At 39.3% G+C, this 17,554-nt stretch overlaps 1 protein-coding gene and 1 long non-coding RNA gene across 3 annotated transcripts in view; one reads left to right on the top strand and one right to left on the bottom strand.

Annotated features, from left to right (window-relative positions):
• The window catches only part of LOC127576205 (palmitoyltransferase ZDHHC20-B-like), a 67,249-nt gene extending 50,386 nt beyond the window's left edge, over positions 1 to 16,863 (bottom strand). Inside the window, exons 1-3 of one of the 2 annotated variants that reach the window (XM_052026624.1) lie at positions 16,697 to 16,863; positions 10,539 to 10,565; positions 2,280 to 2,374 (exon numbers count right to left, since the gene is read on the bottom strand). In XM_052026624.1, coding sequence (XP_051882584.1) covers positions 2,280 to 2,374; positions 10,539 to 10,565; positions 16,697 to 16,814 — 240 coding nt within the window. In that variant the 5' untranslated portion in view covers positions 16,815 to 16,863. The remainder of the gene's footprint in view (positions 1 to 2,279; positions 2,375 to 10,538; positions 10,566 to 16,696) is intronic. The other variant, XM_052026622.1, reaches the window with a different exon arrangement.
• An 81-nt stretch (positions 16,864 to 16,944) lies between these two features.
• The window catches only part of LOC127575990 (uncharacterized), a 36,270-nt gene continuing 35,660 nt past the window's right edge, over positions 16,945 to 17,554 (top strand). Inside the window, exon 1 of the long non-coding RNA XR_007957154.1 lies at positions 16,945 to 17,033. This is a non-coding gene — a long non-coding RNA (uncharacterized LOC127575990). The remainder of the gene's footprint in view (positions 17,034 to 17,554) is intronic.

The following is a 17,554-nucleotide window of genomic DNA, read 5'->3' as shown; positions in this document are numbered from 1 at the left end:
TCTTCATTATAGATTCCAGCATTTTCCTGACCATCAACATCAGGCTAACACATTGGTAGTTCCCTGTTTTCTCTCTCCCTTCCTTCTATGAATAGTGAAGACACATATGCTGACCTTTAATCTAAAGAAACATTTCCAGAGTTTGTAGAATTGTTAAAAAGAGCATTCACTATCTCAACAGTCAACAGTATAATGATAACCAGAGCATTCACCACCTCAATAGCCACCTCTTTCAAAACTCCGGGACGTTGATCATCAAGTCCTTGGGATTTATTGGCTTTTAGTATCACCAACTTCTCCCATTCCTTTTTTTTAAAACAAAAACTAATATTCATTTCTTTCAGTTCCTCATTCTCATCATAGCCTTAATTTTCTGGTATTTCTGACAGTTTTTTTAAAATATCTTCTTCCATGAAGACAGACACAAAGTAGTAGTTTAATCCCTCAACCACTTTCTTATTCCCCATTATAAATTCATGTGTTTGTCTTTAAGGGACACACATTTGAGCTCACTTTATCTTTTCCTTTTTATATACATATAGAAGGTTCTTACAAATGACTATTCCTGACAAATTTATAAGCCTTTTCCCTGGATTTAACGCTCTCTTTAATTTCTCCTGCTGATCAAATGGACAACTATTCCCATTGGCAATTTCCAAGTTGCCGATTACACACCTAAAAATTTGAGCACAGGGATTGAGGTCTGTAAGTACACTAGGGGTCTGGCAGTACACTAGATTCAATTGGGACCTACAGCACATTAGCACGGATGGAGAGTAAGTGGAACCAGCTACCATTTGGCAATGATGTGTCACTAGGTCAGGGGCCCAAGAATTCAAGGATCAAAGTAATTTACTTATCTACCATCATTCCAATCTGGTATTTTGCAAATAAGACCACATTGTCCAAAGCAGTTGGCCCCAAGCAATCTGGTCCAAGTGTGCTTCTGGTGCAGCAAGAAAAAAATCACTATGCAACTGAATGATGAGAGAACAATCTTGAGCGCTTTGTTTATTTGCCTCTGTGAAACTGACTCCATCCACAGATGTCTGGGTGCTGCCCAGAATTCATTTAGCATTCAAAGAATTTTACTCCAAACAACAATGCTTCATTGTCACAGAGAAACCCTAGTCAGTGACTTACATTGAATCACAAAAATAATCCAGAAGAATTTCTAAATCTTATTTCAATCAAGATATTTTACAAGGTAATTTCTTCCAACTACCATATGTCACATTGCTAGTCACCTCAAGCATATCAGCCTTCAGTTATATTGGCCATCAAACAGAGCAGGAAAATTATGTTTGCATAAATTTGCGTGCTCTAACAGGCAGGCACTGTACTGAAATTTTCCTTAAGTACCGAGAGACAATCTCCTACTTCCTTATCCTCAAATTCTGACAAGGAAAGATGATCTCTGTGGCCTCAGTCTCCTTTTTAAAACAAGGTGCCAGAAACTGAAAGATGTAAATATAACAATGTTGATCATTTAAGTGGCTCTTCTACATGGATGCTCAAAAGCATGAACAGAGCATGGTTGGAGGAAAAAGAAAGTGAGATATTAATCTAAGGAACTACCTAATATAACAAAATGGACCTGCAGAATATTTTGATAAGTGAAAGTAGAGGAAAAATAAGCTTCCTAAACTGAGATGATTAAATTGAAAATGCATTTGTTCACCAAAATATAGAACAACAATATTTTTTCAGTTGTCCTTAATGTTTTATTGATGTTCTTCGCAAAACGATAGTGCACTATTTTAAAGTAGATTGGGTAACATAATTTCTATTTAAAATTGTAATTTGACAGAATATATTCATGTTTTATGTTGTTTATGTTATTCATGTTGTTTTACTCTTTGCCTTATTTACAAGGTCATCAGTTTGCTAATAATTGATACTTAAAATAAGGTCTTTAAAACCTTTTAGCTGTATCTAACTTATTGGAGGTAAACTAGTAAGAGGAGGAGAAAGCGGGACTATTTTTTTTAACAAGGTTGTAGCCCCTTTATCATTTTTGAATACCCACCACCTCTAGAAAAATAAACACTGACAACTTGTTGCATTTTTGATACAACCGATGTAATAACTGGGAGTTGGAATCTGATCAACTTGTCATTTTTGTTGACTTCCAGAAAATGTAAGAAGCTACGTTTTACTGTATAACTCAGCCTCTGTATTTAATAAAACAAACATATTCAATGTTTTAAATACTACCATTTCCTAGAACTTTAAAATGAAATTCACTCAGAACTCTTCTCTGGCAATGCAGTACTCACCTCTTTTGATGGCCTGGCTGGTGATGTAAATATTGTCTTCCAGTACGACCACACAAACATGATAAAAGATAGATGGAACACAACAAGGTATACAACTGAAACAGATGAAAAAATAGTATTTTAAAATTAGCAAAAATATAACATACTCCTGTTGCTGATATGCTTTCTCTGAAGTCCAAGCTATACAAGGATACAAAAATGTACAAAACATTTGGCATAAAAGGCCCCTGAGCTTGTTCCACCATTCAATAAGATTATCGATTCTGGCCTCAACTCTACATTCCTGCCCAATTCCTATTAACTTCAACTTCCCTATAGTCCAAGACCTGTTAAATTCAATTTTGAATATCTTCAAATGACTCAGCCTCCACAACTACTTGGGGTACAGAATTCATCACGCTTTGTGAGAAGAAATTTTTCCCTGTCTTAAATGAAAGACCCTTATTTGAAACTGTACCTGCTAATTTAAAATTCTCCCTCTGGGGGGTGTGCAGGGGGGAAGAGACATCCCCCCAGCCTTTGTGCTGCCTAGTACCCCTCAGAATCTTACATGCTTCAATGAGTTCCCTCCTCATTCTTCTAAACGCCAATAAATAAAGACCCAACCTATTTGACTGTTCCATATCTTTTTTAGCCTTTTTTTTATATAAAAGAGAAATGTACTTGCATCGGAGGCAGTTCACCCTTGGGTCACAAGACAATGGCTTTGCCTTGGGAATCAAGAGTAAATTGCCTCCAATGCAAGTATATTCCTCTGTTAAAAAGGCGAAAACTATACACAGTGCTCTCCATATGGTCTAACCAACTCCCTACACAGCTTTGGTAGAAAAATAGAAGACACAAATATTTTTAAAAGGTAAGAAAATGCAAAATCTTGATGCTCAGGGGGATCTGCGTATCCTTGCACACGAATCACTGAATGCTACCCTGTAAGCAATGTGGAAGGTAAAGCTTAAGCTTGCCTTTATTGCAAGAGGATTCAAGCAGAAGAGTGGTCTTACAGCAATTATATACTGTATGGCTCTGGTGAGAGTGCACTTGCAAGAATATGTGCAGGTCTGATTTCCCTACGCAAGGAAGAAGATATTTGTAATAGAAGTAGAGTAACAAAGGTTCATCAGACTGACTCCTTGTTGGGAGGTATGGTTCAACAAGGAGAAATTAAGCAGACTGTACCTAAACTCAGTTGAAAAAAAATATAACTACAAATGCTGAAAATCTGAAACAAAAACAGAAAATGGTAGAAATACTCAGCTGGTCAAGAGACTTTCAATGAAACAAACTTCGTGAGGAGTCTGAGGAGATTTGGTACGTCACCAAAGACTCTCACAAATCTCTATAGATGTACAGTGGAGAGCATCCTGACTGGTTGCATCATAGTCTGGTATGGAGCCTCCAATGCACAGGATCACAAGAGGCCGCAGAGGATTATAGACTCAGCCAGCTCCATCATGGGCACACCTTCCCCACCATCGATGAGATCATCAAGAGGCGGTGCCTCAAGAAGACAGCATCCATCATTAAGGACCCTCACCATCTAGGACAAGCCCTCTTCTCGTTACTACCATCAGGAAGGAGGTACAGGAGCCTGAAGACCTAAACTCAATGATTCAGGAAAAGCTTCTTCCCCTCCGCCATCAGATTTCCAAACGATCCATGAACACTACCTCATTATTCCTTTTTTTGGGCACCATTTATTTTTTATAATTTATAGATTATTATGTCTTTGCACTGTACTGCTGCCACAAAACAAATTTCACGTCATATGTTAGTGATAATGAAACTGATCTGAAAATCCTTATAAAGTCCAAGGGGGTTGATGCAACATTGAGGTTCCCTCTGTATGGGGTGTCTAGAACCCCAAAGTATTCAGCACAGAGACAAGAAAATATTTCTTCACTTAAAGGTTAGTGATTCATTGGAATTCTTTACCGATGAGAGCTTAGGAGCTCAGTCATTGTGTACATTCAAGAAAGAGATCAACAGATATTTAGTTCTTAAGAGAATCCAAGATTATGGGGTTAGTACAGAAAAGTGGTGAGGTAAAAGATAAGGCACGATGTTATCTTTTACCTCGCCAGTTGGTGAAACAGGCACAGAGGGCTGAGTGGCCTACTCCTGCTTCGATTATTTCTTAAGTTCTTAATATTCAACTTCCCCTTACATTCCCTATTCTGCCAACTGTTTAACTAATTTTTCTCCTGTATACCACCTTTACCAAATTATACATGACTCTTTACCCAAACTGGGACAAATATTGAAGGAACTGCAAGCATAGTCAAAAAACAGAAATGTTTGTAGTAGATTCTGTCAAAAAGTGGAGAGAGATGAAAGCAATGATGGATTGAGGAAGCTGACCTAAAGAGAAAACACGGTGGCTGAAGATGTTGTCATCCTATGGAAGAGTGCAAAGGTATGCACAAAAGGGTCAGAACTGGAGAACCAAATGATGTGAAGGAGAACATATGACTACAGAATGTTATAAGATAGCGAGTCAAGACTATGGGAAGAGATGCCTGTGCTTGAAATACATATGGATGAGTAAGAATTACACCATGGAATGGAGCACCATGAAACTGGAGATTAGAGAACCACTGAAGGAGGATTACATATAACATCATGGAGAAGTCAAGGATGGATAACAACCCGTGGTCAATGCTTATAAAGGAATTTGATATGGAAAGTTTCTATGCTGTATGCAGAAGAAGTCCAATACTAATGTTGAGGTAGTTAGACTCAGTTAGAGGTGATAATGTTTGGTCAATGGAGGTTAGGGGAAGTGATAGAAAGAAAACACATCAGAAATTTTTAGAACGATGACATATGAAAGAGAGATGTTGGTCTGAGGTAAAACAGCAATTCAAAATATTAATTAATGTAGGAACCAATAAGTACATGTAATTCAGCAATCCAGTTGGACAGAATATGTCAAGCTTGGTGATGAAGAAAGAATCTGTGTTTGTTGTATATCAAACTCCCAAATGATTGGAGGGGAAATATCCTAGGAGGTAATTGATTTTGAAAACATATGCCCAGGGCTATCCATGTCTTTCAGGACTATTTTGGATTAAAAAGTGGTTTAGACAGATGAAATAAGGTATGAAGCTGGTTGATATGGCTCAACTGCTTTAGGCAACGAGTCTGGTTGTGGTCTCAGCCTCTCAGTGATGACTTTAAATTAACCCACTCATTACTAACTACAATCACAGGACATCATTTACCCTTCTTCATCTCATGAAAATTCTTCACAGCTTTTAAGAAGCTTAATGTAGTATATGAAAATGCACACAATAAACCATATGTGGACCATGGACTTTTGCTTTTGACCTGTATGATTATTTTATAAAACACGCTAAAATTTTACCCAAATTTTCAAAATGTTGCATCCAACAACTATTGTGTTTTCCTATCTTCCCAACTCATACTTCCACTCTGAAATCAGAGTGACATATCTCAAAGTAAATGCAAACAAATAAGCAAAATAGAGTTGAATTTAAACATGGACACATCAGAACAGTATACCCTTTGGATACTAGAGAAAGTAATTCCCATGGGCCAAATGGTGCTCTCAGCAGCTGACTATTTTAAAGGGAACTGCTGGCATTCAGCTGCTCCTAGGTTAGCAAGTGCCAGACTTGTGCAAACCTGCCACAAGTCCAAGATGTACTGAGTTACAGATGCCAGGACATCTGCTACAGTACTCCAATGTTGTACTGAACAGGCTGGGAAATTTGCCTTTCCTATCCTAGGCCACTGGCTCGGTGTAGGACTTGTGTTCCCATTCAAATGAATGGGGATTCTCTTCCTGGCAAATAGGAGGAAAAAGACAAGTCATTTACTTTTGAGTTGTTTAAATATTTTAATTAGAAAGTGTTTTAATGCACTATTTTTACAAAATGTAAAAGACTATCTCTGAATATCAAGACATTGAAATAATGCCAGAAAGTCTCAACAACATTGACAGAGGTGAGACTCTAGCACTAATCTTATCTCCTGCCAGGGCATTCCAAGTATGGGGCCTCACCAGTATGCTGCCTAAGTTCTATTTGCTACTATGGCCTCACTAAGCATCACTACTCTAGTGATTAAGGTTTTGCCAGTTGGTTCAAGAACTGAATGGTTGAAGGGAAGTAGCTGTTTTTGAACCTGGTGGTGTGGGACTTCGGGCTTCCGTACCTCCTGTCCGATGATAGCTGTGAAAAAATGGCATGGCCTGGACGGTGGGGATCTTTGATGATAGATGTTGCCTTCTTGAGGCAGTGCCTCCTGTAGATACTACCAGTGGGGGGAAGGGATGTGCCTGTGATGCACTGGGGAGAGTCCACTACTCTCTGCAGCTTCTTACGTTCCTGCACATTCAAATTGCCGTACCAGACCATGATGCAACCAGTCAGGATACTTTCAACAGTACATCTGTAGAAGTTTGCTAGAGTGTTCGATAAACCTCCTAAAAAAGACGCTGTGCGCTTTCTGTATGATTGCATCTATGTGCTGGGTCTAGGACAGGTGATCAGATATGTTAACGCCTAGAAATTTAAAGCTGCTGACTCTCTCCACCACCGATCCCCCAATGTAGACTAGCACATGTTCGCCCTCCTTTCCTTTCCTGAAGTCAACAATCAGCTCTCTAGTTTTGCTGACATTGAGTGAGAGGTTGTTTTTGCGGCACCACTCAACCAGATGATCTATCTCGCTCCAGTAAGCTGATTCATCGTCACCTGTAATTTGTCCAACAACAGTAGTGTCATCGGCGAATATGAAGATGGAATTGGAGCTGTGCTTAGTCACATAGTGGTGTGTACAGAGAGTAGAGCAGGGGGCTAAGTACGCAGCCTTGAGGTGCACCTGTGTTGATGGTTAGCAAGACGTTGTCACCAAACTATCAATTTTATAATAGGAAGTCTTTTCTCTCTAACTCAAAAAGTAGACAGTAGGAAAAGTCACAATGTAATTATTTGTTAGGTGATTTTAATAAATGTGGTTTCTTCTAAATGAAAATATTTGGCCAGATGTCATTATCACAAACATTCATAAAATGACTATCAGTTTTGTCAGCGAGTTACACCTGGTAGTGTACTGCGCCAACTGTTAAAGCTTTTCTGTGGGTGCAATTATTCAGACCCCGCTATATGATGCCATTTTATATATTATATACAGAACAAGAACAGACCATTTGTCCCAACCAGTCCATACCAATATTTATGGTCCTTTCAAGCTGTCTCCTGTCCTTTTTGCATCTATATCTAAAGGCTAACTCTCCATTCACTTCTCCCTCACATGCTTGCCAATCTCCCTTGTATGATTCACTTCAACCACTTTCCATGGTAGTGAGTTTCACATTCCCACCACTTGTGTAAAGAAGTTACTTCTGAATTCTCTACTGGATTTCTTGATAAGACAGCATCTAATTATGCTTTTCCCTACATGTGAATACATTCAATATGCTATCAAAATTTATCATAACTTTAAAGACACCTATTAGATATTCTTGGACTTCTTTTCACAGGAAATAAGAGAATCAATCTGCTCATCCTTTCCTGATATGTATATCCTCGCTCTTCTGACATCATTCTTCTAAATCTCTGCAGTGCCTCTATTTCTGTTTTAATAACATGGCATCAGAATTGCATACAGTACTTTCAGTGTAGTCAAACTGAGGATTGATACAGGTTTAGCATAACTTCCAACATTTTAAATTCTCTCTAAAAATAAACCGAAGTGTTTGGTTGTTTTTTTTTTAAATGGCCTTGATAACCTACAGTGTAAAGTTTAGTGATCGGTGTATTTACACTCCTAGGTGTCCTGGTACTTATACCCCACATAGTCTCTATCTTTTCAGGTAACAAATGACCTTCCTATTTTGCCTACCAAAAGGCCTACAGGATATACTTCAGCAATTTTTCATTTTGTCTAGCTGACGCTATAGTTGTAGTAGTACTGAAACAGCTTGGTTGTGAGTGTAGCTGGTTTTAAAGCACAAATTTTCACTACCAGGGTCAGGACTTTGTCAGAGCTTAAAAAGCCTGGCTATTAGCAAGATATAACACACAAAAGGCACAAATCTGCTTCTAACTTACAAAGCGTCTCAGATCTGAAACGTTACTTCTGCTTCACTTTTCACAGATGCTACTTGACCTGCTGTGTTTCCAGCATTTTCTGTTTTTATGGCATGGCTTAAAGCCTTTGCTTATCCACTGGCTCAAACTGAACTGGCTGTCATCTATGACATTGATAATCTCTGGATGAATTACAGACTTAGTATACCTATCTGAAGATAGTTACATACACTTAATCCTCATCATTTGCACTTGTGCTGAGCTCTGCTATAATTGTGGATAAATCTATGGCTGGTAGTTAATTGCCAATGCTAGACATAATTACATGTGGCAGACCTGCGAAGGTTTAGCTAATCAGTTGAATGTGGGAAATGGCAGCTGTCTTCATAGATTTGTGCTGCAGCATCAGAATGATGTCTAGTTTTCCAAGTACATCGGATACAGCTCCTGATATGCCATTCTACTCTCCTTGTTGACATACTATTATTGCCCAGTTTGGATGGCAATAGCATAATTAAGGAAAGGCAATGCCGTGAGGTTAAAAATGCAGATGCGCTGCAAATCTGCTTCTAATAGCTCACAGTGCTCGTGGATGCCAAGTTGTGAGTTACTAGATCTGGTCTTTCTCCCACTTATCGTGATGGTGCTAAAGAACAAAATGACATCCTCATTGTGTAAACATTTCATCTAAACAAGGGCAGCTTTGTGGCAATTTCAACCAATGCCATCATGGACTGCTGCATTTGCAACAGGTAGGATGGTTTTGGTGAGGTCAATGGAATTCCCCCTCATTCTTAACCTATCTCAAACCCAGTTTAACACCTTCATCCTTTGGGACATAACCAATAATGGCGAAGGATAGGGTAGATCCACTCAAATTACATTATCTCTTACTACCCATCATGCTTCTACCAAATGGCATTGAATACGAATGAGTAACAGATTGTTTTGGCATTATATGACTGAATATCTTGCTACCCCATAGGGAATCAGAGAAAATGCTGATCACTTCCTTCCCTACAGTATATCACTGTGCTGCAATTGACCAGATGTAAACAGGAGGAGAAGTCTGGAGTGATGAAGGAGTTGGGGTTGTTGGCTGGTAATTACATTTGCAGAGTATGAATATATCAGGCTGTTTCCTGACTGTGGGATTAATCTGTCCAACCTTGGTATGTTTCCAGATATTAGCAAGGAGGATTTTGCAGGGTTGAATGAACTGGGTGTGCCTTTGTCATATCCGGTTCATTTCTATTATGTTTAGGAGATATTTGTTACAATCTTGCAGTTTGCTGGGTGATTTCAGAGATAAGAGGCAACCACATTGCTATGGTCACACATACACCAAGCCAGAAATAGCAGGTTTCCTTCCTTAAAACTGACATTGTTGTAAGATAGCTAGATCACCAATCTTATATGATTATGATAAATATAATCACTTTCTACACTTGAATAGATCTTAATTTAAGAAAAAAAAATCCAAGGCACAAATTTCAATAGTGGAATTTATATTAGGGTTTCAGATTATTAATCCAGTCTTCTGGATTAGTCCAAAACATTAAAAACACTACCTTGCTTCCTTTTCATCTGAAACAAGTTAAAGATTCTATTATTTTATCACAATTTCTCATAATTCTTCCTCAGCTTTACATACACATGCAGCAACAAAACTATCCCTGCAAAATGATGTAAAGTACAAACACTGGATAAGCTAAATAAACGGGATATGACCACTTAAAAATAATTCATTGTGATGGGAGGGAAGAAAGATGAGTGGAAACGTTCCTTGTTTTATAGTTTGACAGCTTTACATCTTTGATATTGGAATTAAAATTGACAAAAAAATCTAAAAATAACTGTTACTGTGCTGAATTTTGTAGAAGTGCTAAAAATCAGTGGTGTAAATACTAATACTCTAAGGAATGGCCATTGACTTCCAAAGTTTGGATTCAGAAACGTTTACAGCATGTGTCAAATGCTGTAATTATCCTGAAATTCTAAGAAGTGTTTCTTATCTTATTGATAGACCTGACGTTGCTGATCATGCAAAGTAATATGAAACTGCAGTTGGATCACAATGAATTCTATATTTACCTGAATATACAATGATAAGACTTTCTAAATTCAAATGCAAAGGTTTTCTTTAAAATTGTATTACTTTTATGCGTCATCAAGGCACTGTTTGGGTAATATTGATGCTCACCTTTTTCCCCAATGCTCTGGATGGTAACTGCAAGATAGAAGAAAACAGTTAAAACGTTAAACTCTATTTTCATATTTTGATTGTTAAATCCACACTGTGACACCTACCTTGACAGGAAGAGAAAACTCTAATCCTATTTAGTGCATAGCTCAGCCACCAAGAGCAGTTCTGAAATTAATGGGCTATAAAATACATGAAGTAGCACTGCTACCTCTGAAGATTTCATTTACGTATTCTTGTATGACCTTCTTAAAGGGGCATTTTTGAAATGTACCTCTGTGAAAAAAATTCCAGTGGCTGTCAACATAAGCACTGCTTCTGGAATCAAAAGGTCAGCCATGCATGTTTAAGTCACAGCCTGCATGAACCTGCCCTAAACTATTGAAACAAACTCACAACCCATGACTTTAAAACAACAAATATGCACTCAGTTCTGAAAACAGTTATTTTAAGTCTTGAAGTCCTGAAGACTATTTTAAAAGGGTTTAATTGGCTTCTGCAATAGTTGAAAGCCTATGGCAGAAAAGCTTTGTTCCTATAGATAAAAGATGTTGGCCTTAAAAGGAAACAGAATATCTCCTTATTATAAAGTTTTGCACTGGTCTCCCTCCAACATATTACCTAATGTACCATTATTCCATGAGCAAGCTGTTGGCAAGGTATTTAAATAGAGTCAAAGAGTTAAGCAGCACAGAAACAGGCCCTTCGGCCCAACTTATCCATGCTGACCAAGATGCCTTCCTGAGCTAGTCACAGTTGCCTGCATTTGGCCCACATCCCTCTAAATCTTTAATATGTATCTGTCCAAATGTCTTTTAAACATTGTAATTGTACCCACCTCTACCATTTTCTGTCAGCACGTTCCATATACCCAGTACCCTGTGTGTGAAGAACTTGCCCCTCAGATCCCCTCACCTTAAACCTATGCTCTCTAGTTTTAGACTCCTCTAGCCCGGGAAAAAGACTGTGAAAATCCCTTTTATCCATTCCCCTCATAACTTTATAAACCTCTGTAACGTCACCCCACAGCATCCTTTGCTCTAGGGAAAACAGCCCCAGCCTATCCAGTCTCTCCTTATAACTTGAGCCCTCCAGTTCCAGCAACATGGGTGCATGGGTAAACCAGGAGACTGGAGACTATCAACATCACTCACTTCTGACTTTCAAGGAAACTGCCTACTGGTATCTAAAAACCTCTCTGCTGTGGGCCTCTCCTTTTCACATGTCATTTGAATGGGATTCCTGGTTTCCAGTGAAGTCATTAAACTGACTGAGAAGCCAATCACAGACAAAAAAAAACAAGGGAAAAGTTCAATTTCTAATCAATACTTCAAAATTTGACGAGAGTAAAATAAAGATTGAAATATACAGGCTAGATAAGTCAAGGCTGAAATATCATATCACCTTTTTAAAAAAGGGTAAAAAAATTATGTTAAGGAGCTTGCTAAGCAGTAATTATAGTTTAGTCTGCCATTAAAAACTTTCTCATACCTCATGCAGCATTCCAAAACATTTTCAGGGACCTTTATGGCAAGAATAATTGTCAAATACTTGAAATCTTCATCAGACCACTGATTTCCTGGGATTATGGTAGGGAAGGCTAAAGCAAAGCAGTCTGTGGATGCTCACTGCATGACAGACCGTACCTTTGGAATTTGTATCCTAATATTGCTATCAATTTCTCGTTGCAATGACAGCTAATACCAACAGCATTGCCATCATTACAACTGCAAAATAGAAGCACATAAACTGTACCCTGATCTTGCCCATACACATTGATGTGTAGAATTTTCATAGGAGTCACAAAGTAGCTATCAGGAACCTTGGGTAATTTGCAGTTGGTTCAGATACTTTGATCTTATGGTAACTACACTGTCTGGAAAGATTGAAACTCTATCTAAGCACAATCTTCAATGAATTATTCCAAATAAACAATTATTAAAGTACTACTCACAATTTGTACCTGTGATTTCACATTGAAACTCAGACCAAAACATGAACAATGCTGTTCGAGGTGAAGTCAATACTCACTTGCCTTTCACAGCTGATTTTAGAATATGCTATGCTCAGCAAATTATTTGAGGCCCAATTTTTCTGTAGCAGTTAGCGTAACGCTATTACAGTGCCAGTGACCCGGGTTCAATTCCAGTCACTGTCTGCAAGGAGTTTGTACGTTCTCCCGGTATCTGCGTGGGTTTCCTCCGGGTGCTCTGGTTTCCTCCCACATTCTAAAGACGTACGGGTTAGGAAGTTGTGGGCATGCTATGTTGGCGCCGGAAGCGTGGCGACATTTGTGGGCTGCTCTATGCAAAAAGATGCATTTCACTGTGTGTTTCGATGTACACGTGACTAATAAAGATATCTTAAATGTGTTTCTGGAATTTAATTATTCCACAGAATAATTTATGAATTTAATAAAGGTTCAAAAAGTATTACAGATGTTGAAAACTTAAAAGAAACAAATTAAATCATATGCTGTCAAATTTTTTGGCAAAGGTAGATACTGACATATTGGATATGTACATTTTATCAATAACAATGAATGTTCTGCAAGACCCAAATTTTCATCTTTACTTTTAATGAACGGAGTAGCTTTATAACCAGATTATGAGTTGAATTATGTTATTTAGATAAGAATGTTTAAACATTAACTGACTGGCATTGAGAACATCTCTGTCCACTAAAATTGCAAAGATGATTATTTCTGAATCTCTTCCCAACAATAAGTATCAACAAAGATTATAAATCTGAGAAAAAGTTGCTCATTCTTCACTTTCCATTTTGTTAGTACACAAAGATTACATATGGGTTCTGTTCCTTGGAAGTGTCCATAAACTGATTTTTCCTTAAGTCAGCAATGAACAATTTCATTGAGGGTCGATCAACAGGAACATTTATTTATTGTCTTCCCCTGTGTAATTACAATGGTACAGAATCACAATGTCCCACATCCAATGGCTAATTTTGATGGCCTTAATGTATAAATGGATGTTACATTGATAACGTATTTGACAAGTGTGTCAATATAAGAGATTTGCCTTGTCAGTTTCCAAAGCAAATCTCTTCAGTGACCTCTCACTGTGAACTGACAGCTGCATTCTTAAAGACAATGTATTGTGGGGAGGTTACATGTAAATTGTTCTTTTCAAAGGCTGATTGTCTTTTGAATTAACTAGCTGCTATCCCCATTCCATAACTCCTGAAGATGTTAGCACTTTTGTTACTAACTTTCCTGTCTTGAAAGATGCTTTAAAAGACTTATGGGAAAACTTCCATATAGTTGGATTTCCTTAAATCTGGTCTTCCATAACCCAGGCAGCCCTAAGGCAGCCTGCAGACTCAATTTGCATCAACTCATTCTGAACATGACCCTGTGTACGCTGCAATCATATTTGTGCAACAGTACATTATAGCAAAACTGTGGAAATGGGGCTGTTTCCCACCCTCTCGTTAAACTCCATGGGGTGCCATTTCCCACCCTCTCATTAATCTCATTGGGGCACCATTGCACTGTGCAGGGAACAAGATGTTCTTTTGTTACTTTTTCCACAGATGCTGCCAGACCTGTTAAGTGTTTCCATCATTTTCTGCTTTTAACACAGGAGATGTGATTAGCTTGCATGTTTTTAAAATAAAATGTAAGTTGATTTGAAAACTTTTCTCTCATACTGCATCTTTAACAAAGACACTTTTACAGAAGGATTATCAAAATTTCACACAATTGATGTAAGGAAGTATGAGTAGATTGCTACAAGCTTGCTCAAATAATTATATTTTAAGAAGTCTTTTAAAAAGGATATAGCAAGGTGGGGAATTTTAGGATAGTAATTCATAATCCCAGGACTTTAGCAGCAGATCCTGTAATCAAAATGTGTGATGCACTGGAGGCCATAAAATGAAGGAGGGCAGAGATGAGGTTTGTAGGCAAGAGGGTGTTACAAACATACTGCAAATGTCTCAGAAGTGGAATCAACAGGGGACGTTTGAACATTATGAACATTCATCACCTACTTCAATACAATCTACAAAACGTGCACTATTAAAGTTATAAAAATTTACAAAATGGACACAACCTTTGACCATTTGGGTTTCATCAAATAATATTGCAGCTTTTTTCTTACTATCTTTCTCTCTCTCTCCTCCTGAAGTCATCAACTCTCAGGAACTCCTTGATAGATATTCCAATTCTGCTAGTCTACTCGTGAACCGCAGGGCTTTAAGCATGCTTGTTGTGTGCTGATGCATCAGTGAAATTTGATCTTGTCCTCAATCTCCACATGTTACGTATTTGATAATTGACAATAACTTCCCTTTATATAGAGCATTAAAGTACAGGTTAATATTGCAAAACAGCCAAGGTGCTTCTCAATAATATCAAACAAAACTTAACACCAAGGAGATACGAAGGCAAATGACCAAAATCATGATCAGAGGTAGGTTTAAAAATGTACCTTCAAGAAACTAAGAGAGGTAGAAAAGGACATTTAAGGAATGAATTCTAGAGCTTAGGGTCTGAAGACATGGCCACTAACAATGGAACACTTAATGTATGATCAAGAAGCCAGAATTGGAGGGTGCAGAATATCTCAGAGGTTTAATAGCGATTACACAGCAGAGAGACAGAGCTATTACAGATTTGCAAAGGAGTTTGAGAACGTTAAGACTGAGGGGTTGCTAAACATAGATTATCAAACATATGGCTTTGGCAAATAGGATTGATAAGATATCTTTATTAGTCACATGTACATTGAAACACACAGTGAAATACACCTTTTGCATAGTGTCTTCTGGGGGCAGCCCGCAAGTGTCGTCACGCTTCCGGTGCCAACATAGTATGCCCACAACTTCCTAACCTGTACACCTTTGGGAAGTGGGAGCACCCAGAGGAAACCCACGCAGACACGGGGAGAACATACAAACTCCTTACAGACAGTGGCCAGAATTGAACCCTATGTGATAGTGTTACATAAGAAGCAGCTTTAGATGATTTCAAGTTTACAAAAAGTAGAAGATGATCAACCAGGAATGTACGGGGGTGACAAAGCTGTGATGCGAGTTTCAGCTGTAGATGAGCTCTGTTTGCCAAAGTTAGGACAGGTAGTCTCAGTGGTAGTATTTGATCCAAAGCTCTTCATGGGGTCAGATACCATACAAAGTTTGCATAAATCTGGTTCAATTTCACATTTGTCAAGATCTGCACTGGAGACACCAAAAGAATTAAGTTTGTAGCCAAGATCGAAAACAACAGTTTCAATCTTCCCAGTATTTCATTAAAGAAATTTCCTTTTTAATAATTGTCACTAGATGTTATTCCAGTCAGTTGGCAATTCAGAGTCAAGAGAGAAGGTGGTAATGTAGGGCTAGGGGTGTGTGTGTGTGTGTGTGTGTGTGTGTGTGTATTGATGGCGTGTTCTTGTCCAAAACAAAGCATCTAGTTGAGAAATCTGCAGGGGAAATCAATTCAAAAGTGGTGACCATAGACAAGTACTTCCTAACCCAGAAGTACGAAACTACAATTGAAGGACAGTTATGCCACTCTGCGTGAGATCAGGTAATACAACACAAAATGAATCAGGAACTTCCTGATTAACGAGATCACCTTTCCACCTGAACCAAGAAAACAAAACACGGAAATTTAACTCTCTGAGAGGCCAGCTACACACAGTCCTTCCATTTATTTACAATTTAACGATTAAGTTATTGTCGAGAACGTTGTCTTAACCTATAAGAAGCTGTTGAGTGGAACACACTTTACGCCACCTGAAGCTATTTTCCCCCGGTGCTCTCATCATTACCGAGAACATATTTTGGAAAGATAACAAAAACAATTCTACAGGTGACGACTGAATCAGAATCAATTCGATCGTCGGTTAAATCCGGTGGCCAACCCGTTCAGGTTAAGACAATCAGATCCACGGGATAGTTGTTGCGTCCACCTGGAACTGGACGGACTGCCTGGAAGTTGCTGGTGACCGAGCACCAGGTTCCCTCCACTAATCCCGAGCCTGTGCCGGTCGCCCCTGGCTCCCACGGCGACTTTGCCGGGGATGGAAGTGGGAGACCGGTACGGCCACTTCCTCCTTGTTCTCTGCACCGTCAGTGTGATAAAATAGTTCAGAACGATGGCAAATCGTAATGTGCATTTATATTTTACTCACAGACACACAATTCTATCACGTAAGCGTAGTAAGACCAACAGACAACGAGCGCAATAAAAATGACGGGGATCCAGCCGACCACCCGTTGACAACACCTCAGGACGTTAGACGGCGCCATCTTGCTCCCTACCCCAGCCCGGCGGAATCTTCGCTCGCACCATCAGCGCGCAGGCGCGCACCGCCTCCGGGCGGGACAGCCGGTGGGCGACCGTCACGTGATCTACGGCCGGCCCAGTCCGGAGCAAGTGCGGCTCGACAGCTGGTGGAGATGAATTACATCGGCGACAGTACTGATCGTGACCATCGTTGCACCAGTGACTACAGCTTCGTTTGAAACGTGATGCATTTTTTATTTGGAGTTCTTGAGGTTATGAATAGTGTCGTTTAAATAAGGCTCTATCTAAGCTATGCTTTTGTAGAAATTGCGGATTTGGCGCCTCTGATCCAGTGCGGGCCCATTCCCTCACACAGTCAGGGTCCTGGGAAGGGGAGAGAGGCGGTGGAGGGTCAGCGGAGTGAAGGGAGCTTGGGTCCCGCGTTAGCGGTTGGCGACTGTCCGAGAGCGGGACAACTGGTGGGTGTGTCGGTCTGCCAGACATCCTGCGTTGAGGGGTAGTCTGCGGGCTGGTGGGACGGGCTCCTGGTGTTGGGTCGGGCTCATAGTTAGGACCCCGTTAAAGTCTGAAAAGCTCCCGCCACCCCGATCACCTCGCTGAAGGATGATGGCTCATGGCTCAGAAAAGCTAATTGAATCTGAGGTACAGTCTTAAACTTGCTTATCGATGTGTGTTTGTAAATCCATAAAGTTGTTGATTTGGTAGCTTCTCACTACCGAGTCACTATCACCTTAAGGAAATG

Source organism: Pristis pectinata, chromosome 11 (genome assembly GCF_009764475.1).
Source record: "Pristis pectinata isolate sPriPec2 chromosome 11, sPriPec2.1.pri, whole genome shotgun sequence".
In the NCBI taxonomy this organism is placed as follows: domain Eukaryota; kingdom Metazoa; phylum Chordata; class Chondrichthyes; order Rhinopristiformes; family Pristidae; genus Pristis; species Pristis pectinata.
Note: the sequence above shows the minus strand (reverse complement) of the source record. Positions and strands in the feature narration are given on the sequence as shown.